At 43.3% G+C, this 25483-nt stretch overlaps 1 protein-coding gene across 2 annotated transcripts in view; it reads right to left on the reverse strand.

Moving 5' to 3' along the window:
* Positions 1-306: 306 nt before the first annotated feature.
* The window catches only part of prr12b (proline rich 12b), a 33702-nt gene continuing 8525 nt past the window's right edge, over positions 307-25483 (reverse strand). The window contains exons 2-16 of one of the 2 annotated variants that reach the window (XM_053619356.1): positions 22525-22682; positions 22092-22253; positions 17394-21973; positions 17095-17298; positions 16173-16247; positions 13572-14349; positions 12076-12605; positions 10933-11049; positions 10661-10794; positions 8462-9183; positions 7606-7725; positions 7185-7282; positions 6957-7088; positions 5351-5446; positions 307-1005 (exon numbers count right to left, since the gene is read on the reverse strand). In XM_053619356.1, the coding sequence (XP_053475331.1) occupies positions 871-1005; positions 5351-5446; positions 6957-7088; positions 7185-7282; positions 7606-7725; positions 8462-9183; positions 10661-10794; positions 10933-11049; positions 12076-12605; positions 13572-14349; positions 16173-16247; positions 17095-17298; positions 17394-21973; positions 22092-22253; positions 22525-22682 (8041 nt within the window). In that variant the 3' untranslated portion in view covers positions 307-870. Of the gene's footprint in view, positions 1006-5350; positions 5447-6956; positions 7089-7184; positions 7283-7605; positions 7726-8461; positions 9184-10660; positions 11050-12075; positions 12606-13571; positions 14350-16172; positions 16248-17094; positions 17299-17393; positions 21974-22091; positions 22254-22524; positions 22683-25483 lie in introns of both variants that reach the window. The other variant, XM_053619346.1, reaches the window with a different exon arrangement.

Raw genomic sequence — 25483 nt, forward strand, 5'->3', positions numbered from 1 at the left:
CATCATCATCATAGCAAACGATCAACAGATTAAAAAAAAAACAAACACAGACATTTTCACATTAAAAAAATGTTACATCCCTCTGCACCATCACGCTTTCTTTGAGAAAACGAACAGATATGCCGTTTCATCCGTTTTTTTCCCTTTTTTTCTTTTGAAGAACAAACAGAAAGAAACACGTTTTTAAGTTTAAATACATTTTTGTCTTTGTTCTTTTTTTTCTGAGAAAAAATGACATCACACACAGCGTTAGACTCTCCCTTTAAATCCCCCCCCCCCCTTTTTTTTTAACTTCAGTTCTTTCAGAGGCGGGAAGAGCAGGGAATTATGGGTAGGCCATGTCATGTACATTTTAATAAAACAAATATTATTATTCAAAATAACAGCAAACGGCCCCAGCTTTAGGCTTTTAAGGGGTGCACTTGTTACAAATGTCCTTGTATAAATAATACAAATAATAAATGTCAATAATAATAATAATAATAATAATAATAATAATAATAATACATATTTATATATTTAAGAAGAGTGTGCATGGAACGTAGCGTTCGAGGCTCTAACCCTGTTCCCCTGGGCACTGTCTCTACCCTTCTTCACATCTTCACATATTCTCTCTTTTCTCTTTTCTTTCTGCCTCCTGTTTTTCACAAAATACAAGAAACGAAATGTTTCACAAAACAAAACATAAAAAAGAAAACATTTTCAAGTGACACTGCAGCATCCCAGGACACGTCTCGCTCCTTCTACAGGACTGTGTCAGGAACTTGGTACATTCGAACGTCCTGCTGCTCGGAGGTCTGTAACGGTTCAGTAACGCTTCACTCTCCTCTCCGCCGCTCTGAGCGTGTTCTGACCTTTGACCTTTGCCCTTCAAGGCTTGTTGCTAAGAGTCAGCAGTTCGATGAAGGAATTGAAGAGGGTCTCCAGCCAGCTCTGGTTGGCCATGCACTGCTGAACCACCTCCTCCTGCCCGGGATCGTCCGCCGCCTGCTCGATACTGTCCGTCTGAAACCAGGAGGAGAGACTAAATCACTTCAGTTCGAGTGTATCTGTTTAACAATGGAGCTTTACAGTTATGTACAAATTACAGATATAAATTTTACATTCATACATTTATCTCTAATGAGCAGCCAGAGGTGACGGTGGTGAGGAAAATCTCCCTGAGAAGATATGAGGAAGAAACCTCGAGAGGAACCGGATTCAGAAGAGAACCCGTCTTCACCTGGCTGACACTGGATAGTGTGATTATAAATAAATACACCACTTCTATAAATATGCTAATACTATATGCAGTTGTGTAACCAGGAAATTATGAGTATAAGCTATTTATTATAGCTTTAACTTAAAGTCTATTGTATCGAACTGAAGTTATCAACTGTTCAATGAAGGAGACTTAGATATAAACTGTTCTTAGCTATTCCAGTCTTAAAGCTATCCAAGGAAGAACGTCCACAGCCATGTTTTTACGGTTTCTACAAAGAGAAAAGTTTAATGCAAAATAAATTCCAATAAATCATCAATCTGTTCTTGTATCAGCGCCGAACATTTACTCACAAAATCCACTGACAATATTATATTCTTCAATATAAACACATTTAATGTGTTTCAGGGTGGACATGTTCTTTAAGGCAGAGAACCCTGACACACTGCAGTTCATCGCACTTCCTCCCGTTAGTCCTAAAACACTCTGATTCTTCGTTTGGTCCTAAACACGATGGACCAGCAGATTTCACAACGGTTTCTAAATTAAAACGCTCTGATTAACAGCAGGCCTGAATCATCACAGTCACTCAACAAACAGAGTGGATAAAAACAGATGTCTACAGAAAACACGGGACAAACTGATTCTTTATTCTACAAATTTACATGGCCATTCGCCGACACACAGAAACGTTCCCCGCTAACAAACCGGTGCTCTTTAGCTCTTTAAAATACATTTCAATCAGTTAAAGAACCTAGCGAATAGTGATGGGAATTCCAGCGCTTTTAAATGAGTCACTTAAATAAGAGTCGACTCTTTTTGGCTCCCAAATGATTCCTTGCCATTTTTCTCCACAAAACTGGCCAAAGTCATTGCACTTTTACTTAAACTGTTCTTCTATCACTTAAAGTGTTCAGTAAAATCTTCCTGATTAACACTGAATAGTAGTGTTATTCTTTTATAAAAGACACACACACACACACACACACACACACACACACACACACACCAAACAGATTCTTACTCGAACGGTCTCTAAACTGTTATTCAGTTGTTGTTAACATTCAGTGGATGTATTTTTGTCACAACTGCGCTGTGTGAGTAATGTTAGTAGCTTTACAGATTCCAATCGAACATGGCAAAGTTTCCATCAAATGCATCAAAGCAGCGATTACGGTTCTCCATAAACATGAGTCGGTTCTCAAAGTTCAGTTAAAAGAACTGGGTCAAAGAGTTGACTCGTTACAGAGCGACACACACTGGAGTAGTGACCAAACGAAAGGAAAATGAAATAATTGTGCTTCTTATTTCTTTTCCTCGCTTCTTCGTTCCTCGCTCTGTGAAAGCAAGGAAAGAGTTTTAACTTTAAACCACTTTAAACAGACTTTAGTGACTTTACTTATCGATGACGTCAGTAGTTACTGTACTAACTGCATTTACACAACACTGATTACACACAGAGTTTTCTATCATTAAAACGCTACTGCACGTGTAGCTACATCACACGCTTAAGATTATACTCATCGTGTTAAATATATCAGATTTTAGGGTTTTTTCAGGAATGATGGAGAATTTACACACAACCAAAAAATACTTTGCACAGGAAGCACCTGTGTGTCTTCGCTCGAGAACCCTCCTGTCTTTTCTCTCCTCTCTCACTGAGCCCTTAAAGATGGAGGACTGATTGATTTCTGGGTTATGGGCTCACGCCAGTTTCGGAAGCACCCATTGTTTTGATTCATTTAGAACGTGTACATTCCCAAACAATAACTCACTAACTGAAGGCTAATACCTGCTTCTTCTGAGACACATGAAGCCAACGGCATCTCTTCAAACTGCTGCTCATGCTGCATCACAGGGCGGCGTAACACGCTCAGAGGAAAGCGCTCTCTGTCCTCTTCCACATACATATATAGATGGCCATGATCGGCTACTGTCGCTGTGATTGATGGGGAAGACAGAGTATGCCCCTCCCACCCTGAGAGCACGGACAAGTTTGTTCTCTTGGACTCCAGGATACAGATGGCTGTGTCACTGTCAAGATCCGAACTCAGGATCGGTTGAGCAATGTCACAGACAATTCCACTTTCTATCAGTCGAGGGTGAGGTTGAGGAGAAGTGCTTCCTCCGACACGTGAAGATTTCAAACTTCACGTCAGAGAAGACGCTACGTGAGCCTGCTCTGTACACATGAGCGAACAGGTTTTAAACTTCCAACAATAAACCCAAAACTCCTGATCACCAGACGACGAGGCGGAATCTTACACAGTCTCTGAAATACACACTGTTCCTGTAAGAGGAAAATCAGAAACGCTAAACAGACGAGTGATTCGACCATCAGGACGCCATCTGCGTGCCACTGATATCACATTTACAAATCTGTGTGTAAAGTAAAGATAACAGACATTGTACACGCAGTATATAAACCTATATCTATTCATCTACTGTCTCATCCCACTATCATTAAAACTTATCATTAAAATACTGCAGAAACTTTTTTTTTTTTTTTTAATTATTATTATGTGAAATCTTTTAACCACTTAATGAAACATTTACATGTTATTTCACTCGCTCAAAATATTCACTAGTGCTGTAGTCAAGACGGACATTCTCCCGTCCGAGACACGACTAGCCGAGATAGAGCCAAGACCATGTCTTAAGGGGGTCGAAGGTCAAAGCCAAGTCAAACTCAGCTGAGATCAAGACATGGTTAACGAGACCAGTGTCCAAGAACAAAACAGAAAATTCCTCAAGACCAGTCTCAAGTCCTAGAGCCCTACACTTCACAAGTATGAAGTATTTAAACCATCCCACAAGTCACAGGTTTAAGTTTCATCATCGGAAATGCTAAATGTCCCATGATTCTGACGATCATGGGAGGAAGAAAAGGAAGTTCTCTCTTTCCTTTTTATTTAAAATTCAGTTATTGTGAAATTGACTGCCGAGGACACATACACCACTATTACTCAAATTATAGACTGAAAGTAAATTATTAATAAACAAAAAACCCCCAAACATTTTAAGTAAATGGGGCAGCTGTGGATCAGGTGGTAGAGCGGGTTGTACACTAATCATAGGGTTGGCGGTATGATTCCCGGCCCACGTGACTCCACATGCCGAAGTGTCCTTGGGCAAGACACTGAACCCCAAGTTGCTCCCGATGGCAAGTTAGCACCTTGCATGGCAGCTCTGCTACCGTTGGTGTGTGAGTGTGTGTGTGAATGGGTGAATGAGACACAGTGTAAAGCGCTTTAGATAAAAGCGCTATATAAGTGCACCATTTACCATGTAAGTAAATAAACAGAAAGTCCATAATGTCCTCATGTCATTAGCATGGATGCTAGTTTTGTGGTTTTGCTAATTCCATGCTAACAACTCACTGCAGCTACACATTTAAGAGCAAAATGCCAAGAAGGGATGTTGCTGTCTAAAGTGAGTGAGCGAGTGAACGGCAGGTGAATTACTGAGGAGTCATTTGAAAATGAGTCAACTCCTTGAGTCAGCTCTTTTAGGTGAACGTTGAGAATCGACTCACATACATGAGCCTTTTCTCCTCAGATGTAGATAATCGCATTAAACAAAATGCTTCCCTGGAAACATCTGAGCTGCTCATTAGTGTGAACGGTGAGTCGTGTGTTTGACACTCAGCTGTGCGTGTGAATGAATCGACATGACGAAAGATCCGCTTCACTACTGCTTGATGATGTAAGATCCAATGGAGAGTAATGTTATTCTGTTAATTAGGAGGTAGAGTAAGAGACTGTATGTAAGAGTAAGAAAAGAACAATGAAAAGTCAAAATATCGTAAAATGAATCCGGTTTAGAAAAAACATGGCAATGAGTCATTTGGGAACCAAAAGAGTCGACTTTTATTGGTGAGCTGAGCCAAATGATCTGATTCTTCGAAAAGATATGGAATTCCCATTGTAGTGTGAATCAAACCAAACAACACAGTGCATTATGGGTATTCCATAGATGCTAGGGTGCATCATGTGTACACTACAGGTCGCACTGCATTACAGGACCAACAGAGTCCGCTGTGTTTTCAGACACCACTACTGTACATCATGACAATACGGACACAGCGTTAGACAGTACAGTATTACAGTTCTCCACAGCACACGTGAATAAACGCGAGGTTATCTGTACCTCCTTCTTGCAGTGCAGAAAGGTGTGATATTTATAATGATGGAGCGAGTGGTACAGGCTGTAGATCCGACACATCTCTGTCGACAGCTTCAGATCCTGAGGGACAGAAAGAGGAATAAAATGAACAGAACTTATTGATAGCTCAGCTTGGAAGTTTTACAGTCAGGGATAGTTCGTCTGGTGGCGCCGTGTGTTTATAACTTCCCTAGAGTTTGCTCTGAAGTCACACTTCTCAGATTAATGTTCTAATACAGGATGTTTCCATTCCTGTAAAAACTTTCTGTTGACACAGGAAATTGGCTCTTTTTTGTAGTGCAACATCCTCTCCCACACAGTTTTACCTTAGCGGTGAGAAAAGAGATGAGATCTTTTCTATACTAAAATACCAGCACTTTTATAAACATCCATCGTGTTGTAATGAATCGATGCAACGTCACAGAACACACTGTAAGGCTAGGTTTTTATTACAGTTTAATTCATTATTTTACCATTTAATAAGTGGTGTCTGGCACCAAGACTTTAGGAGGGGATCCTTTAAGTTGGATCAGATTTGTTTGTCCAGCACATCCCACAGATGCTGGATCGGATTTGTTTGTCCAGCAAAACCCACAGATGCTGGATCGGATTTGTTTGTCCAGCACATCCCACAGATGCTGGAACAGATTGGGATGTGTTGAATTTGGAAACCAAGTCAACACCTTGAACTCTTCTTCATGTTTTTCAGACCATTCCTGAACAATGTGTGTGCGGTGCTGCAGGGCGCATTATCCTGCTGAAAGAGGTAGGATCCATTGCAGTGGTGTACCTGGTCCGAACGATGTTTAGGGTGGTGGTGTGTGTCAAACTGACGTCCACGTGAATTCCACAAGGTTTCCCAGCAGAACATTGGCAAGAGCATCAGACTGTCTCCTCTGGCTTGTCTTCTTCCCACAGTGCATCCTGGTGCCATCACTTCCACACCCGCTCGTCCATGTGATGATGGGATTCGTCGGACCAGGCCACGTTCTTCCATCTCTCCATGGTCCAGTTCTGATGCTCACGTGCCCATTGTAGGAGCTTTCAGCGGTGTACAGGGGTCAGCATGGGCACTCTGAGCGGTCTGCAGCTACGAAGCCCCATACGCAGCAAGCTGTGATGCTCTGTGTGTTCTGACACATTCCTCCTCTAACCATCATTAAAATTTCCAGTGCCACAGTAGCCCTTCTCTCAGTTCGGACCAGACAAGACAAAGCACACCATCCTCATGCACTGATGAGCCTAGGGAGCCCAAACCCTGTCACTGATCTCTGCTTTAATTTGGCCCATGTCAACGTTGCTCAGGTCTTCCGCCTGCCCATTTCTCCCACAACCAACACGTCGACTACAAGAACCGACTATTCACTTACCGTCTTATATGTCCAGACCGTGACATGCACCATTGTTATGAGCTAATCAAAGTTATTCGCTTCATCTGAGAGTGCTCATGGGTGTATCTATTTAGATTGGTCAACACTCAGTCATAGTCAGTGCCAGCATCTCAAGGTGTTTGTTTAACAGCTGCTCTAAAAATGTCTGCTTTGTTGTTTAGTTTCCTGGTTTTAGTGTTAATTTAGTTTTTGGTGTTTACCTGTTGCTTGGGCAGACTCTTTTTGACACGGTTGAGAGTTTTGCGGTTATATCCTTCTCCGCCGAGCCGTACTTTCACCATGCCGGACTCCAGAGCATCAGCACTCATCTGAGGATACATGTGTAGAGCTTCCTGTATAACACACAGACACACACACACAGGAAGATTAAATGGAGGTAAAAAGAACAGCTATATCTTTTTCTAATCTTGAGTTGGAGAAGGTGGTACCTGGTGTTGAGCGTTCAGGTTCACTCTTCTCAGTAATCTGCGTTTCTGCTCGTTCAGGATGCTGTCGATCTTCCTCATGGGTGGGAGATAAAGCTCATCTAGAAACACGAGGGAGGACATGTGAATATTTACAGTACAGGACTTTGGGAGATCATTCGCTGTCACTTCACATGACTTCACTACATTAATACCTAATCGAACCTCCTGACTCATCTGGGATCTTCTTGGGACATGTGCTCATATACACACATACACCAAATTAAAGCCCATGTATCCATTCATCCATCCATAGATCCATAAACAGAGTTTTAGATGTTCATCCAAGTCTCTTTCCTCACTTTATCCTGAGCCCCGCCCTCCAATCCCTCACATCATCATAGTCATCCTTTCCTCTATTCCCCGAGTCACTCTCTATCCTCACCGTTGGTGTCCTCCAGCGCCTGGATCATGTCTGGGTCGAGCGCCGTGCTCACCAACATCTCCACATAGCTGCGGAACATCTCCCTCATCGCTCGACTGTTTATCACACTGCGCACTGAGCCTGAGAGGGTTTCAAAAACATACAAACACACATCACTGTGATTAAACAAACATACATATTCTGTGTGATACTAAAGTGATAATTCAACCTAAAGCCCAAAAAACACCCACAATGTCACCCTCACCCCAAACGTACACAATCTGTCGAAGTGTGTTTGGTGTCTGAAGTTCTTTAGCTTTGCACTGGAACTACAAGGGTAATAAGGGTGGAAGCACATAGCCACCAGTTTAGCATGGAGCAGTACATGTGGGTGTGACTCCTCCCATGGTGGTGTCTCCTCAGTTGACTTTGTGGAGATGTTTGGTGTCTCAAACAGACTCATTGATGTGGTGAGTATCAGACTCCAGTAGGGGGTGTAGCTTAAAGACATCCAAAGTTTGATGGTGTACATCAGAAGTGATCTGAAGAGCGACTGCAATATTGTCAGGAGATCATAAGTTTGAGTCCCATCCATGGCCAGGAGCCCAAGAGAATGTAATTGTCAGTGCTCTCAGGATTGGAGGGACACCATTACTCTCTCACCTGTCAATCACAGCGACACTGACCAATCAGAGCGTCTGTGAGCACATGTATGTGGAAGAGGACAGCAATTCGAAAAGATGGCCATCACTTGGATTGTTAGTTGGCTACATTAGCATTGTAGCTTCACTTCAGTCACCAAACATGTCTTTGATTTTGTTACATACATCATCAACCATTCAGTCACACACACACACACACACACACACACACACACCTTCATCCTCACTGGCAGAGGGGGAGGAGTCTGACTCGGAGGAGGGAACTTCCTTCAGCCACTTCTTCCTCTTTTTGGGTGGAGGCTCCGCCTTCACTTTCACAGTCCTGCTCCTGGCCTTCTCCGCTCTCTTCTCTCCTCCTGCTCCTCCTCTCTTCTCCTCCTTCACTCTCCCTCGCTCCGCTCCACCTCTCCTCTCTAACTTTTCCTGATTTTGCCTCTCTTGGAGCTTCTTTTCCTTTTCTCTCTCCTTCTCTCGCTCTCTCTCCCTTTCTTTTTCCTCCCTTTCCTTTTCCCGTTGCTTCTCTCTCTCCCTCTGCCTCTCTTTTTCACGCTCTCTTTCTCTATGTTTCTCTCTCTCTCTCTCCTTATCCTTCTCCTTATCTTGTTGTTTCTCTCTTTCCCTTGCTCTTGCTTTCTCTCGTTCCTTCTCTCTTTCCTTCTCTCTCTGTTTTTCTCTCTCCTCCCTCTCTCGCTCTCGTTCCATTTCCCGTTCTTTCTCTTTTTCTTGCTTTTCTTTTTCCCTCTGTTCTGCCTCTTTCATTCTCTCTTTCTCCCTCTCTCTTCTCTCTCTCTCTTTCACCCTCTCCCTCTCTCTTTGTTCGTGCTGCTCTCTCTCTCGTTGTCTCTCTCTCTCTCTTGCTTTTTCTCTCTCCTCTCGTTCCACACGGGGCGGAGTTTGACTGCGGATGGTGGGCAGCGGCTTAGCAAGTGTTTGGCGCCTGGTCGGAGATAAAAGAAACATGATGACTGTAATCTAAACATAATTATATGAAAATACTAACACTTTAATGATCAACATAACGTGATTTTCTGAGATATTTTAAGATAATTTTATAAATGCTCAGTGTCTTATTTGCTAACGTTAGCTATCTGGCCCACATGAGCTAACCTGACAGGATTATTATATATTCATAAATATAACATTTGAATAAATGTTCTTAAACTTTACTGCCAGTGCTTTCATGGCTAACATGAGCTAACCTGAGAAGAATGTTTGATAACTTCACTGCTAACACTAGCCAGCTAGATGAGCTAACCTGAAAATTATGTTCATGAACGTCCCGAATGTTTACTGCTAATACTAGCTACCTGGCTACCATGATGTAACCTGACAGGATTTTGACAGAACTGTTATGTTCATTATATATTCATAAATAACCTACTAACTAATCCACTTCTAACTAGCTAGTAAGCTAACATGACATAACCTGACAAGATTATTGAGATATATTGATAAATGTTCATAATATTCACTACTAATGCTTTCATGGCTAATCTGAGTGAATCTGGCAGGATTTCTGAGAGACTTTTAAGTTATTTTCGTAAATGTTCAGTATATTCACTATTAGTACCTGCTAGCTGGCTAAAATGAGGTAACCTGAAAGGATTTATGAGAGAAGTTTTAAGTTGTGTTCATGAATGCTTTGAATCTTTACTGTTAACACAAGCTAGCTTGCTAATATGAGCTAACCTGACAGGATTTGTTTTGTTATACTCATTAATGTTCAATATTTTCCACTGCTAACACTAGTTATTTGGCTAACATGAGGTAAGATTACTCTTTTATGTTTATAAATATTCTGAATCTTCACTACTGACACTATTCATTAAGCTAACATGAAGTAAACTGACAGGTTTTTTGAGTTATATTCAGAAATATTCGTAATCATCACAGCTATGACTAGCTAGCTAGCTAACCTGAGGTACACTAACACAATTTCTGAGAAGATTTTAGGTTATGTTCATAAATATTCAGAATTTTTTATTGCTAATACTAGCTAGCTGGCTAACATGAGGTAACCTGACAGGATATTTTATGTTCATAAATTGATAATATTCACTACTAACATTAGCCAGTAATCTAACAGGTAAGCAACCTGACAGGATTTTGGGTTGTACTCATAGATGTTCATAATCTTTACTCCTAATTTGTGCCTCTCATGTGCTAACCTGACTGGATTTTTATTTTGTTATATTCATAAATGTTCAATATTTTCAATGTTAACACTAGTTAGCTGGCTAACCTGAGGTAACCTGACAGAATTCTCTGAGAGAATTTTAAAGTTTTTATAAATGTTAATTATTTTCAATGCTAACACTAGTTAGCTGGCTAACATGAGGTAACCTGACAGGATTTTCTGAGAGGATATTCTGTTCCTTTCTGAAGGTTGTGTCTTTGTGTTTATAATTCTCTACCTGAGTGCAATGCCGGCTCTGTGCCAAGGTTTCCGAGAACACACTCTCACGTAATCCTTCTTGTTCACGTTCTCCAGGAACTTAACGTACAGCCGTTGATATCTCATTTTTGCGTCTCCGAAGTAGCCCAGATACTGCAGATGAGTGAGAGGAGGAGAGGAAAATATTTTATTTCTCACTTCAGAGCTGGCAGAGAGCAGAAACAGAGGAGCAAACAGAAGGTGAGAAGCTCTCAGAATGATGGAGGAGGTCATTAAAGAAGACCAACTCACATTGCTGGTGGCACAGAACTGCCGCTGACCGTCCTTAATCTCAGGTGCGAACTTCTGCAGCAGAGCTTTCTGCACTCTCCAAATCGGAGGAGGCTCTCGTCCTGTCTGCAGAGCCAGCTAGAGGACGAGAGGAGAAAGAGATGTATAGGTGAGGAGGAGAGAAAGAGAGATAGAGAAGCAGAGTTAGAGTTACAGAGGAAAAGAGGGAGGTATAAAGAAAACATGGAGAAAGTGAGCGAGAAATTAAGAAGAGAAAGATGGAATGAGGGCGAGAGAGGTGGAAAAGTGGGAGAGAGAAGAAGAAGGGAAAACATGCAGAGAAAGGAATCGGAACAAATGGAGAGAGAAAAGGAGATGAGCGAGATAGAGTAAGATGAAGGGATAAGAAAGAAGAACGATAGAAGCAGGGAGAGAAGAGAAGGGAGAAAGAGCAAGAGAATGTGGGATAGAAGAAGAATAGGAGAGAGAAACAGGTGAGGGGAGAGAAAAAAGATAGGGAGAAAGTGAGAGAGAGAGAAATAAGAGAAAGATGGAAAGAGAGTGCATAAGAGAGAATGCAAGTAAACATAAAAAGAAGGGAAAAGATAAAGAGACATAAATTAGAAAGCAAAAAAAAAAGAATAGAAATCGAATAAGATGGAGGGATAGCGTAAGAGCGAGGTTGGAAAAGAGAGATAAAAGAAAATGAGAGAAACAATTGAGAAAGAAGAGAATAAGGTAGAGCCAAATTGAGCACAGAAAGAGGGAAAGAGTCAGAGTCAGAGAGGCAGAAAAGTGGGGAGAGAAAAAGAAGGGAAAATATGCAGCGAAAGAAAGAAGCAGAGAAAGAGAATACAAGAAGAAATAGAGGAAAAAGAGAGAGAGTATGGATAAGTAAAAGAAAGGTAAGGAAAGAGAGATAATAATGGGAGAAAAAGATGAGAAAGATGGAGCGATAAAGAAAGAAGATTAAAGAGTAAGAGATGGTGGGATTGTGTGTGTGTGTGTGAGAGAGAGAGAGAGAGAGAGAGGAAGTGAGGGACGATAGGAGGTCAAGTACAACTCATTACAAGCACACAATGTCACACACTTGGCTAATTTAAACCCCCAGCAGTAATGGATGTTGACGGTAACAGATGTTAACAGATGTTGATGCATGTTTACCTTCAGTGTGCCGATGTCCTCTGTGCGCACCACAAACTCGTCTCTCTCTCTGAAAATGCCCTCACCGCCGCTCTCGCTGTCCTCCTCCTCGCTCTCTCCAGCGATGGCCGCGTTGTCCTGCTTCTTGGCCAGGTGGAGGGAGGTGATCTGAGGGGTGGGGGCATCCTCAGGGGTTGGGGGCGAGGGAGGTGAAGGGTGGGGTAACTCCATGGGCAGAGGAGGGGAGGAGGATGGCGGAGGAGTGGCAGATGGAGGAAGTGTTGGAGGAGGTGGAGATGGGGAGGGGAGAGCTGGAGGAGAAGGGCTAGGGGGGAGGGACTGATGGAGCAGTGGAGCCGGCTGAGGCTGAGGCGGAAGTTGTGGTTGCGGTTGCAGTTGTGGTTGCGGGCTGTCCTCCTCCGGAGCAGGAAGAGGCGAGGGAATAGAGAGAAGAGGAGGAAGAGGTGATGGAGAGGAGGAAGTGGGTGGAGAAGGAGAAAGAGATGGAGGAGAGGGTGGTGCAGGAGCAAGAGGAGGGTCAGATGAAGAATCTGGATAAAGTGGAGACGAATTACAAATATAGCAGAGGGTTAATGCGGGTCCAGACACACATAAACAACAAAGAAGATAAAACTGGATACAGCAGTACTGCTTATAAAATATTATAAACTCTTATAACATATTATACGATACAAAGTTCTCAAATCTGAAGGCGTGAATTAATTTTCTATAACAACACGGCTCTAGTCACATACATTATCGTTTCTATAGCAACAGCGTTCGTTAATATACATGTTGTCCTGTTAGATGAATGAATATGTAACGGGCTGACATGCATCATGAACTGACTCATCAAAAACTCCACTAATGTTCAAAAAGTAAAACTTTGGCATTCACAGAGCATGTGTGTCACCTATAGGGAGGAATTTTAAATGTGGCTTGGAGAGACAGACCTGTTTAAACTTGTATAACATGAGGCTAAAATGGTTTGAGATATTTTATATTTAAATGCGTCTTGAAATGATCAACTTTCAAAAGTCACTCACCAGGAAAAGTGAGTGTGAACCGACCTGAAAAAAATCCCAATTTAAATGTCACATTTAATGTGAGAACAGATCCATGGAATTTAAGATCAGATCTGACATAGGAACCTTTTTATAAACAAGGCCGCAAACGTTCTCCAGTTCCAGTGAGGCACAATTTATTGATTTTCCTGTTTGAAGACACAAGACTTAACTAAATAAATAACAAATAACGTTTTATTTATATTTTACATTTGTGGAAAAGCCAGTTTTGTAAAAATGCCAGATTTTTTGCTGTACTATATGCTTGTTTAGAATGTTTAGAATATGTTTAGAATTTTATCTATACTATATCGTGGCCTTTATGATTCCCGTTTGCACACAGGTGCTGAGAGGCCAAGCTCCATCTTTGAATTACACGTCTATACTTGAACCCACAAACTGTTCAGATGTATACAATCACAAACGCCACAAATCCAAAACATCTGCACTGACCATCAACTTTGGGAGCATCGACAACACAGAACTCCGTCTCCTCAGCATCCTCTTCTTTCTCCATGTCCTCTTCTCTATTCTGCACCATGTTCTCATCTTCTCCTCCATCTTCCTCTAACTCCTCTTCTTTATCTTCCTCTTTCTGCATTCTCTCCTCCTCTAGCTCCTCTGGCCCCTCCTCCTCTATGGGATTGTCTTCCTCCTCTGGAGTGTGTGTCCTCTCCGGCAAGTTCAGCTCAGTGTGTGTATGAAGCTCATGGGTCATCATTTGAGTCTCTAGCTCTGGGAAGGTCTCTGAATCAGCAGGTGGTGGAGGTGTATCAAGGGGTGGGGCCTGTGAAAGGGGTGGAGATGGTGTGGGAGGGGGTGGGAGAGCAGCCAGGCTGTGCGGTGTGTCATAGAGGGCAGAGATGGCTGAGGAGATGCTCTTCTGAAGGTCCTGGTTCTTGCTTACAGAATCTTCTTCGTCGGAGGAGAAGGACGGCAGCGTCTCCAGGTTTCTTTTGAGTTCCTCGTCCAGGCGTTTACACGGCGAAGGGCAGTTGCTCAGCGCGAGACCTCCTTCCCCCTCTGTCTCCCCAAACGGTGGAGGAGTTGGAGGTGGGGGTGGAGGTGGAGGTGGTGATAAGGGACGAATCCCTCCCTTCACTGAGGGCTCGTGCACAGGGCTGGATCCGTCCATGTGGAGCGGGCCGGATGAGGGCTTCTTTTCTGTTTTTAGAAAGTCTAGAAAGGACGTGATGAAGCCAGACTTCAGCTCTGATGGCTTGTCGTCAGTCTGAGAGAGGGGGATCAAGGGAGGAAGGGAAGGAACACTGGATTCAGTGAAGAAGATTCATGGATTGATGAAAACATAGATGATACATATTGAGAGATTAGAAAGAATTTCTCACAGTTTAGCCATAAGCAGTTCTCACGTGCTAATAAACTCTGAAGAGAATTAAGTCTAACTAAGCATTCCTCCAAGACAAAGTCTGCATCTTTTCAAACTGCCACGAATTGAGAAGAAGAGCTAACAGACTCAACAGGTTAGTGTTGCTCTGAAGAAAGAACCAATCATGCGGTCTTCCTCTAGCAGCCATAGACGGCTATGCTTCAACCTTCTGATCTCCTAACGACAGAGGAAAGCATTTGATAGTTGCACCACTCAGAAACTTTATTTATCGCTGCATTTTAGACGTAGTATGATCAGAAATGTTAGCACTGTTATGGATTCCCATTAGAGTCACTTGCACAACAAGTCCTCCAGCAATTAGCTTCGTCTTCCAATAATATTTGCTCAGGTGTCCTAGCAGTCTGAAGCAGGTTCTCTTGCAGTGTGTGCGTGTATTTTCTACCATCCGTTCTGCTTTCTTTAGCATGACACCTGCTGATGTAAAGCAGCCCACAGCTCAATGCAGCCACTGCCGTCATACTTTGTTTGTGCAAATGGCTGTTTTTAATGTGTGTGCAGCATTAATTCCGCATTATATATATATTTCTTTAATTTCTGGTTAAAGATACATGGTGTTTCTTCTTCATTTTGTCAAAAGTCTGACCACAGAATCTTACGCAACAGTGCACAGTGATTTTTGCCCAATTGCAGAATGTTTTTATATGATTACTGGCTTCTTTTGTGCCACACTGTCATCCAGCCCTAGCTTATCGTTGAGTGGTGCACTTTTCCTCTGCCTGCTCTCTCGCTTCTTTCACTAGTCTTTCTTTCTTTCTTGCACAGAATTTAACGGATGGGATTTTCTAGGTAGTGGTTTGAGTAGTTTCCACTCCCTGGTTGGTGGATCAGCAATGCCCACCAGGACACCAGAACACTTGGATAATGGTTGTACTGGTTCCTAATAAATATTTTTTATTTTATAGCCTTAAATGGAAGGCTCTTTAGTCATCAGTTTCCTGTTAGTTTAGTTATCCTGCAGATTAATTGTCCGAATAATTAAGTGTTTAATGTGGGGATTTTTATTTTCATCTAGAATGATCAATTTGAAGGCAATTGTGTCCTTCTTAAGGCATTTAGGAATGTTGTGCATACAGTATATTTTATTTAATTTCTATAAGAATAATTTCTACTATAAAACAATGACATTAAATGCTTCGTTTTGAATCACACTGTTCCAAAAATTTAAATATCACAGAGGCAACAAGAATCTGTGTAATTCAGTAATCTGGCAAAATAAGAAAATTGGTGAAGAGTCTGAATACTTTTGCATGGTGCTGTATATTAGGTGTGTCTAACGGGAGGTAGTACAGCAGGGGGGCTGGATAGCGGTTACTATGAATGAGTAACCGTGGCAACAGCTACCCTGGCAACAGCCAGCTCTCTCCCCTTCTTTTATTGCATTTTTTTAAGGACAGATAGATCATGGCAGGCTGTCAATCATCTCACACTCAGACTACACTGCTCCCTCTAGTGGAATTAAACGCACCAGCACGCTGAGGACAATGCATTCCCTCTTAGATAAACGCACATGGTCTTCTTGTCTGTAAAATATTATCTAGTAGTCCTTCATATACATACATTACTTACATTCTTTCTTACAGCATTATTTCATGCACATTATGAATTTCTCTATTAACAAATCTCAAAATAAGGTAGATGTGCCTTACGGAGCTGGACAGTTTTTGCATGGTGGCCCATGCCTCTGGGGTCAACTGTTCATCCATGTCTCTCTCCCAAGACATCTGGGGAAAATCCACAGATATCTCCACATTACATATGCAATAACTAAATATATCTACATTACACCCCCCGTTTTTTTTCCGTCCCTTCCTTCTCTTCTGAGGTTACCTGTTGCTGAGGCAACAAGAGCAATTTCACAAGTACAATTGTACACAAAGGCATAGAGAAAGGGATTGTATGATTAAAGTTTCAGCATTTTGGACCTTTATAAAAGAACAGAAAACACAAATTCTCTATATGCATACGCAGCATGAAAAATATTTTCTTTTTTTCCCATGAATACATTTATGATAACTATAATTTTATATTTTCTGTATTTATATAAGCTCTTTGTAAAAAAAAAAAATGTAAAAAAAAAAAAAATTGATAATGCATCTCAAATTGGTCATGTGAGCGAGAGAAGACAAATCATTTCTATGTCAGTATTATTTTTTGAGCACTGCAGCAATAAATAGACATTAATTTATGCTACGACATGAAACCCTTCTTGCACAAAATGGTAAACGACTTATACAGTTAAGGGTTCGTGACACTAGTATAGTGCTGTCAGACATCTGATATACAGCATCTAATAAAGGTTTGGAAATATAAAATAGTGCACAAAACAGATTTTAATATCTTCACACATTCTGACAACAACAACTAATGTGCTAGTACCCATTTTTATTTTCCACAGGGTTCAGCGTGTTAAGATTATCATTTAATGAGACTGCTTTGAGAAGTCTAAATAAAAAGGATTTTTATTTTCCCCTCAATAACAAATATTAATAATTGGGGGCATATTTTTCTCTTTGATATATCAACTAGTCTCTATAAAAGGTTTACTGTATTTTTTTCCCCATTTTTTACCTCTTCGTCTTTCTGTTTCATCTTATCCTGACCACAGTTCATATCGGTTCTGTTCATGTCCAGTGCAGATGTGGGTCCAGGGCTCAGACCAAGAGATGGTGCAGATCCCACTGAGCCATCAGACAGAACAGGGTCTGTGCTCGACAAGGAGTCTGTCCTCAGGAGGGATTCAGATGAAGGCATGGGGGGAAGAGGAAGCTTTATCTAGTGGGAAAGTGGGAAAACAGATTGATGGTATATTGCTATGAAATAATCTAATATGTTAAATCTTAAAACATAAAGCATTTTATTTCACTCACTTTAATCGGTTTGATGGGTTCCGGATACTGCTGTTGAGGCTGATGTTGTTGGTGTTGTGTTTGCTGTTGATGTAAGTGCTGATGGTGTTGTGTATGTAGGTGCTGCTGTTGGTGCATGTGTTGCTGCTGTGGGTGGAGGTGCTGCTGTGGCTGTGAATGGTGGTGCAGATGTTGATGTTGGGGTAAGTGCTGCTGTTGTGGATGTTGCTGTTGAAGTTGTTGTTGGTGATGGAGATGAGGTGCTTGTTGGTGAGACTGTTGATGGTAATTCTGTCCTTTGTTAATGTCTCTATGCATCTCCAACATGAGATCATCTTTCCTACCACGACCCCTTCCTCGACCACGACCTCTTCGGCTCTCCCCAGCACCAGGTCCCATCAGCCCCCTGCAATAAGGAGGTTCTGGGAGTGGGCGAATACGAGGTCTTCCCCTAGGCCTAGGAGGACCTTCTCTTTTGGGTTTGGTGGGCTTTCTACCTCTCTTCTTTGGCCCATCTTGGGGAAGGAGCTGTGGAGGAGGTCCAAGTGATGAGTACCCTGAGGGGTTGCAGAAATCCAAGTCACCCATTAGGGGACTTAGACCGCCAACCCCTGAACCACCAGTGGACTTTCTGCAGCTAGACACCAGATCAGGAAGCAAATCCGGGAGGCGCCTGCTGTTCAGTCTGATGTCAGCAGGAACATCTGCTTTATCTTCATCATCTTCAAATTCATATTCTTGAGCATAAGTTTTTTTTGTCTGTGGCTGGGAATTGGGGTCCCTCCGCTGTTTTAGAAGGTGGAAAGAGCTCGTCTTCAGTAGTTTTTTTTTGGGTCTAGAGGAACAGAAGATGGGTGAGGTTAGCCCACCTGTTCCAGAACCACTTCCTATGCCAGAATTTCCCATAATTTTGTTCCCTGTTCCATCTACACTAGACCCTGTTCCACCTATTCCCATGCCTGGTGCCTGAGATTGAATCAGGCCCAGTTGCTCTGTATTCACAGTAGATGGGAGTTCATGAGTTTTCAATGAGTCCAAATCTAGATGCATGGTCCCATTGCCAGATTCAGAAAGACTGTGACAGTACTGCCCATAATCCTGGTCACCATGGTGGCCCATCATATCATATCCACCTGCCCCTCCACTTGCCTTAACTGACTCTATTCCATCTTGAACATTTACACGTGCTTCAGATACAATATCCTGATCTCCTTGTCCTGCACCTGCTACACCTGCACAGCTTGGTTTGTAGTCCTCAGAACAAAACATGTCCTCCATTGCTGGAAAAAATGAGCGATCCTCATCTTGGAGAAGTGAGTCAGGAAAACAGATGGAGGTCAAAGGCACAAACCTCTGCTGCTGCTGTTGGTTCTGTCCCTGATTCTGTGTAGTTTTAACTACAGAACTGTCAGTGTCAAACTGGTGCTCTTTAAGTTGATCTAGTTGTTGCTGAGGAAGCTGGGGCTCTGGTTCCCTGGGCTGGGCCTGTGGTTGCATTGGTCCAGTGTTGGAAGGCATGTGGCGAGAGTGCTGATGGGAGTGTTGGTGATGTGGGTGGGGCTGTGGTTGGTGGTGGGCATGAGGGTGTCCATGGTGAGAAGCCATGTGATGCAGATGAGATGGGGCTGACATGCTCAAATTTGACTCATTCAGGAAATCATGGAGCTCTGAAGGTGTTTGTTGAGGATGGTGGGCCTGGTGATGTGAAGGCATCCTATGCTGCTGCTGCAGCTGTTGCTGTGGTCTTTGATGGTCATTAGCACTTCCATCTCCACCAACAATCCTCTCAGTGGGCCCTACGCCTTCACGACTGTTTGTTCTAGAGAGTGATCGTTCAAGCAGTTCAAGTTGTGAGACTGAATTCTGACTTGACTGGCTTTGGTTTCGCTGTGCCTCACATCCATAGTGGGCCTCCAAAGACTGGGATTGGAGTTGGAGTTGAAGCTGAGAGGCCTGTGACTGGGTTTCTACACTCCCACCACTTCCAGTTCCAAGGCCTCCACTTGTTCCCATTAAAGCCTGCTGACTCATAGGATGCGGTGTTGTTTGGGGGACCTGTTGAGTGTCCATCTTGTTACGTGTGGAGTGGGAAAGGACAGACTGTAGAAGATGAGTTTGCTGAGGTTGTTGAGTCTGGTCAGGTGGTGAATCCATGTGGGAAAGGGACGATTGGGACCTTTGCTGTTGCAAGTCTTGAGGTTTTTGTATGTAGGGTAGCTCTGATGAATCTGTAGCTTTCTTGACCTCCACATGGGCATGAGACAGGGAATGTGGGTGAGAGTGCTGTGGATGTTGGGAGTGCTGTGGATGTGAAGCATGCGAAGAGTGATGTTGATGTGTCTGGTGGCCATAGGAGTCCCCTCTCCCATAATGGACCACTGAGCCAAGGGAGTCATGTTGGTGAGTGTGTGGCGCATGCTGATGGGAGTGAGGGAGTGAATCAATTCCCCCTCGTCCTCCATTTGCCCCAGCTCCTGACACTGTCCTCTCTAATTTTGTTTGCTGCTTCTTTAGAGATATTTCCATTTGACTCTCTTGGCCAGTTCCTGGACCAGTTCCTTGTCCAGCAGTGTTTGTTGGTCCCACATTATTAGTGGCATTATTGGTGCGAATGACACTCTGTAGTTGGTAACGTTCCTCAGATGCCTTGTTCAGTTCATAGGCAGACATTCCCTTTGCTTCTTCCCTACTTTGCGGCATAGATTGCGGCTGTGCTGACTGCTGCTGGGAAGTCACCTGTGGTGGCTGTTGCTGAGCGTGGTGTTGAGATGGATGGGGTGCTGGGCTTTGCGAGTGCAAAAGGTGCTGTATTAGAAAATCATCATCATCTTCATCCTCTTCTTGAGATCGTTCAATGCCAAGCATATCAGTCTCTGACTTGCTCTTGGGAGGTGCAGAATGATAAGGCTGTGCCTGTGGTGGTGGTGCCCGTGTGTCTGAGTAACCCTGTGGAGAAGCTAAAAAATTAGGAGAGAGAACTGAGGATAGGTATTTATTACCCCCATTTCCTCCTGGAGACTGTGCAGGGTGAGTGGGTGCAGGGGAGTGCAGTCCAGGTCTAATGATTGCAGAGTTAATTGAAGGTGAAGGACTGGAATCAGGAAGATGGTATGATCCTCCAGCCCCACCACTTGCAACACTGTTACTGCTATTAGCTGCTGAACTACCACCTGCTGAGCCAGTACCACTACTTGTTGAACCAGTACCACCTCCAGAACCAATTAGGGCAGGTGAATGTCCCGTTCCATCATAGCCCATTGAAGGACTTCCTGCTCCTCCAAGTGAGGGTGGTAAAGAACCATATCCTGATTCAGAACCATATACCCCCTCCCCTGAAAATGAACGCCCTGTTGCTCCAAGACCCCCAAACCCTTTTCCTGATCCCCCAGGACCAGAGCTAACTTCCTGGGCCTGGGGGGAACTGAACCCCCCATAAGGCTGGGAAAGGTGGGATGGTGGAGGTTGACTTGGTGAATATGATTGCGAGTGTTGTTGTGGTGGGGTTTGGCCAGGGAGGCCAGAGGTGGGTTTAACAGGAGCCACAGGGGAGCCGTATGTGGAAAGGCAGGGTTTAGGAGGAGGCTGTTGTGTTGCAGAGGAGGAAACAGGGAGTGGTGGAGGTGGCGGAGGGGGTTGTGGTGCAGATTGGGGAGGTGGTTGCTGCCTTGAAGGAGCAGAGGAGGCGCTAGATGAAGCACTTGGGTTAGAAGAAGTGGAGGAGGATGAAGTTGTAGAGGAAGCTGAGGGAGGTGTGTGAGGAGTTCTAGATGAAGAAGAGCTAGAGGATGAGTAGCCACTGCTTGAACTAGAACTCTTTCCTGGTTTCCCAATACCACCACCAGAGGCAGCTGATGAGGATATCGAGGAAGAGCTATATGGGGGCTGTACTATGGGGCGGTACACTTGGTCTGATCGAGGTGAGGGCTTGGGGTCAGATGATGGGCTCTGGTCACCAAGGGGGCTACAACTCATACCACCATGCCGATGGTGTGAGATCTGCTGGTAGCCTGATGTTCCACAGCTAAGATAATGCTGCAGAGGATGTGACGTGGAAGAGGGCAACTGGGACTGTGCAGGGGAAGGTCTCTGGTAGTGCTTAATCACGCTGTCTTGCCTTGGAATTGCTCTTTCCTGTGGGGTAGGTGGTTGTGAGGGTGCAGGTGCTGAAGAGAATACAGATGCATTGTACAGATGGGAGGACTGCTCTTGAAGCTGGGAGGAGAGCAGGTTAAATTGAGGGGGAGGTAAGTGGCGGGCAGAGGATGATGTAGGTGCTTGAGGCTGAGGACCACTTGAGGGCTCCTGTGCTCCTCTGTATGCTGCTGCACTCTGTGATGAAAGAAGACGGTCAAAGCCCAGGCTGGATTGGGATGGTGTTTTTATGTGCAGTAAAGGATCATGTGGTGATAGGAGGCCATTGGAGGTAGGGCTGAATGTAGGTGTATCCTGGAGGGACAGTGATGGTGTCACCCCAGAGAATGAACGACTAGAGAAGGAGGCAGGGTGCTGGTATGCTGACAGGGCAGAAGAAGAAGGGAATGAGCCAGATCCAGGCAAAGCACTGGAGATGAAGAGCTCAGCAGGGGCTGGGGTATGCATTGCTACAAGGAGGGAGACACAGAAAACCAAATCAACCAGGTTACAACTACATCCATTTAAATATTAATTTGCATACCATCCTGTATAGGACAGAAACATTAAGCATTGTTGGATGCTTACCAGTCTGCCATGATGGGGTACGGAACTGAGAAAGGAGGGAGGAGGCAGATGGGGGAGGCTGTGGACCTCGGGATTCCAAAGCAGAGATCAGGTTCATGACTGAAGCATCAGGTCCTGAGGGGCTAGCATGGTGTAACCCAGCATCAAACAAACCCGAAAGCCCTATAAAAGAAGTCATAATATATATACCATGTACATGCATATACCGACCTTCTAAAACTATGAAACCCTGTGGTTCAATGTGAAATATCAATAGCAGCTAAAATGAGCAAAACCTTTCCAAAATTTTTGGAATATGTCATCAGAGGAAAAAATCAGCAAGCAGCTTGATTCAATACATACATATAAACACATTTTTAAAAAGATGAAAACATTTTAAATAGATTTTTTAAAAGATATAAAAAGATAAACAAAAAAGTTCCATTGCCCTCACCTAAGCTCCGGCCTGCAGCCCCCCATGCCCCGGCCTGTCCAGAGCTGCCTGGGTGGTGATTAGTAGCATAGCCCTGCAGGGGGTGTGGTGTAGCATAAGCTTGACGATGGAGTAATTCGGAGTCCGGATGGGAGGATCTGGAGCTCCCATACATCAGACTGACAGCACAGGTGAAAGAGGAAATTGAACAAAAACAGAGTGAGATTAGGAGCGCGGCAAATTGCTTTGCAAACAAAAGAGCTTCCAGCTGTTTGCATACAATTAATCCTTAAGCTACGGCCCATGTATAGCTTAGAATATATAACGTTATACAATTCAATACACAAACCAGTTATTTAACATGATACAGATTACAGGTCTGTTGAGCTGTACTCTTCATAAATCCCAGTACAGAGTATCAGCTGGTCTTGCTGTACATTATATGCTACTCAGTAGAGCCACACACTCAGATTAGCTGTTTAATCAGCCTATTCACTCCCATATCCTCACTCTCCCAAACAGCCTCGGGATCTGACTCTATCCAGTCTCCACTACAACAATGCACATGCTCATTATCCTCGTACACACTCAATCCTTCAGGCTAAGAATGTCAAAACCACAAGACCTGTTTTCAACATCTCCAGTGCACCATTAAATACTTGCCCCTGGATTGTGTTCACCAACGTAGTGTTCCACATAATTACAGAACATTTACTGCGATGCCATACTGTATTTTTAGATTGTATGCACATTTGGGGAGGGACAACAAAACGAACCGGTAAAAACTTTAATACTACAAACTATTTTATTAAATACCAAACTGTAGGCCTACCTCGGACACAAAATCAAAGCCATGCTATGATTGTGCATTTTTATCAGTTGTCCAAATGCTCTGTACTTCTTCCACAGCTCTAAACGTAAACCCAGCTATTCACCCTGATTGGACACTGCTCAGCCAATGAGCTGTCTTTTGGCATCTCTACAGACTGTTGTTCCCTTTCATAAGAGTGGGCAGTTGAGCTGACAATAGCGGTTAGGATGCTGAGGTGAGACAGAGCTCTCATTGATAAAAGCTCTCTTGTGACTGAATTGCCTTGGTAACCCCCTTCCTCAACAGGCTATTAATGGGAGTACAGCTCTGTTAGCGTGGATCACTCCACTCGGAGGCCAGTGTGGGAAGCCGCAAACGGCACACACCGAGCGAGCACGTGGTGAGGGGGTGGGTGTCATTCAATATGAGCAGCAGAACGCAGAACCAGACAGTCCATCTTTAAACCGACAGAGAAAAATAAGAGAGTTTACACTCACGTCGTTTCATTCTACATTTTGTGAAAATAAACCAACAAAAGATCACATGCAAAGATTCTATGCAAAAAGTAGGAATGACCAACGCTCAAGCTCGGGGGATTAGCGTCTGAGAGCTTGTCCGTGTCGTTTAAAACACACGCTTGTCTCAGGGGCAGGGTTCTTGTGTAATTAGCTGGAAAAAAGCTTTAATGAACGGAGTTAAATGGTTAAATGCAGATGCAAAACAGCGCGCATCTCGCTCATGCACAGCCTCACTAGTTTATCCAATAAGCACATAAATCATTGTGGCTATGTAGAATTCTGTGTGTTGTTGCCGATCAATAACACAAACTCCCTGCTTAAGACACTGAAATATCTCTGATTTGGCTTTAGAATTGAAGATAACCAGGCAAGAAAGGGTTGTGATCGAGTTCTTCATTTTGTCAGCAAAAGCAAAAAAAATTTGTGGAAGAAAGAACAAATACATTTTCAAAAGGACACACCAACATTTAATAAGACTATCAGATGATTTTCTAGCAACAGAATACTGTGTTCCTTAATAACAACTCTCACAGCATCCATTCATCAGCATTCATATACATTACAATAATTCTTCTCCAAAGCCTGTGAGATCTCTCGCAAGATCAAAGAGTCTGTCATGGTATCACAGTCCTTAAGATTGACACGAGGTTTGATAGAAATCAGCCTTTAATTAGGTGTTAATCCTAAAGAGATGAGCCACAGACCCAGAAGGAGTAAGACATGGTTCCCTGGAGGAACAAGAGAAATTGATGGATGTCTCTCTATACACACACTCCAGCTATTATTTTTTTCTTTTTACATCTTTTTGCTAATTTTCAAACCATTTCCCTTTCTTGGTATTCCTCCATCATGTTTCACTTGCTCTTTAGGTGATTCCATGCACGTTTGCTCTTCTTGAATTCATATTCATTCTCTCTCTCTCTCTCTTTCACACACACACACACACACACACACACACACACTCCTCCACCGGGTAATCATCACCCAAGTCAGCCCTCATTCAAGGCTTCGCTGTTCTGGTATACTCTCTGCATTACACCTTCCTTCTGCAGTTTCCAGCTCCACTTATTTCTAAGCTTCAGCACCTTTGGCCCACACCTTTAGCCAATCATTTCCTCCGTGTCTCCAGTTTCAAATGAACCAATGGAATAATATATTTCAAAACGATGAGCAGAGAGGGAGAGGACGAGAGAGAAAGTACCAGTATGAGACGCACATGACAGCAAGAGAAGATAAATTATAGGCTGCACTAGAAAGCTCTATTAAATCCACTGTAAAGACATGCTCCTAATTTAATGGATTGCAAACTCTCCTCACAGGTGCAACATGTTTACTGGCTGATGGGAAACTCAACCGTACCCATTAATCTCCATTAGAAACATTCATTCAGTGTGTTGTGGGTCCATGGAACCCTGTACAGCTCTCTATAGTCAAGAGTAATATCTAAACGTGCCTGGACGCCCCATCAAGTATTACTGACAGGTGGTCTTTATATCACAAAATGAAAAGAAAGGGAATCTGTGACCTTCATGGCTGTGGAATATTCCTATACGGATACACCTTGTGTTGTGGAATTATCAGGTTAAAGTTGTATCTCTGTAGGAGGTTAATTCACAAGCGTCGCTGTCATATTCGAATAAGTGCTGGAAAA

The sequence above is a fragment of the Ictalurus furcatus genome, chromosome 2 (assembly GCF_023375685.1).
Source record: "Ictalurus furcatus strain D&B chromosome 2, Billie_1.0, whole genome shotgun sequence".
In the NCBI taxonomy this organism is placed as follows: domain Eukaryota; kingdom Metazoa; phylum Chordata; class Actinopteri; order Siluriformes; family Ictaluridae; genus Ictalurus; species Ictalurus furcatus.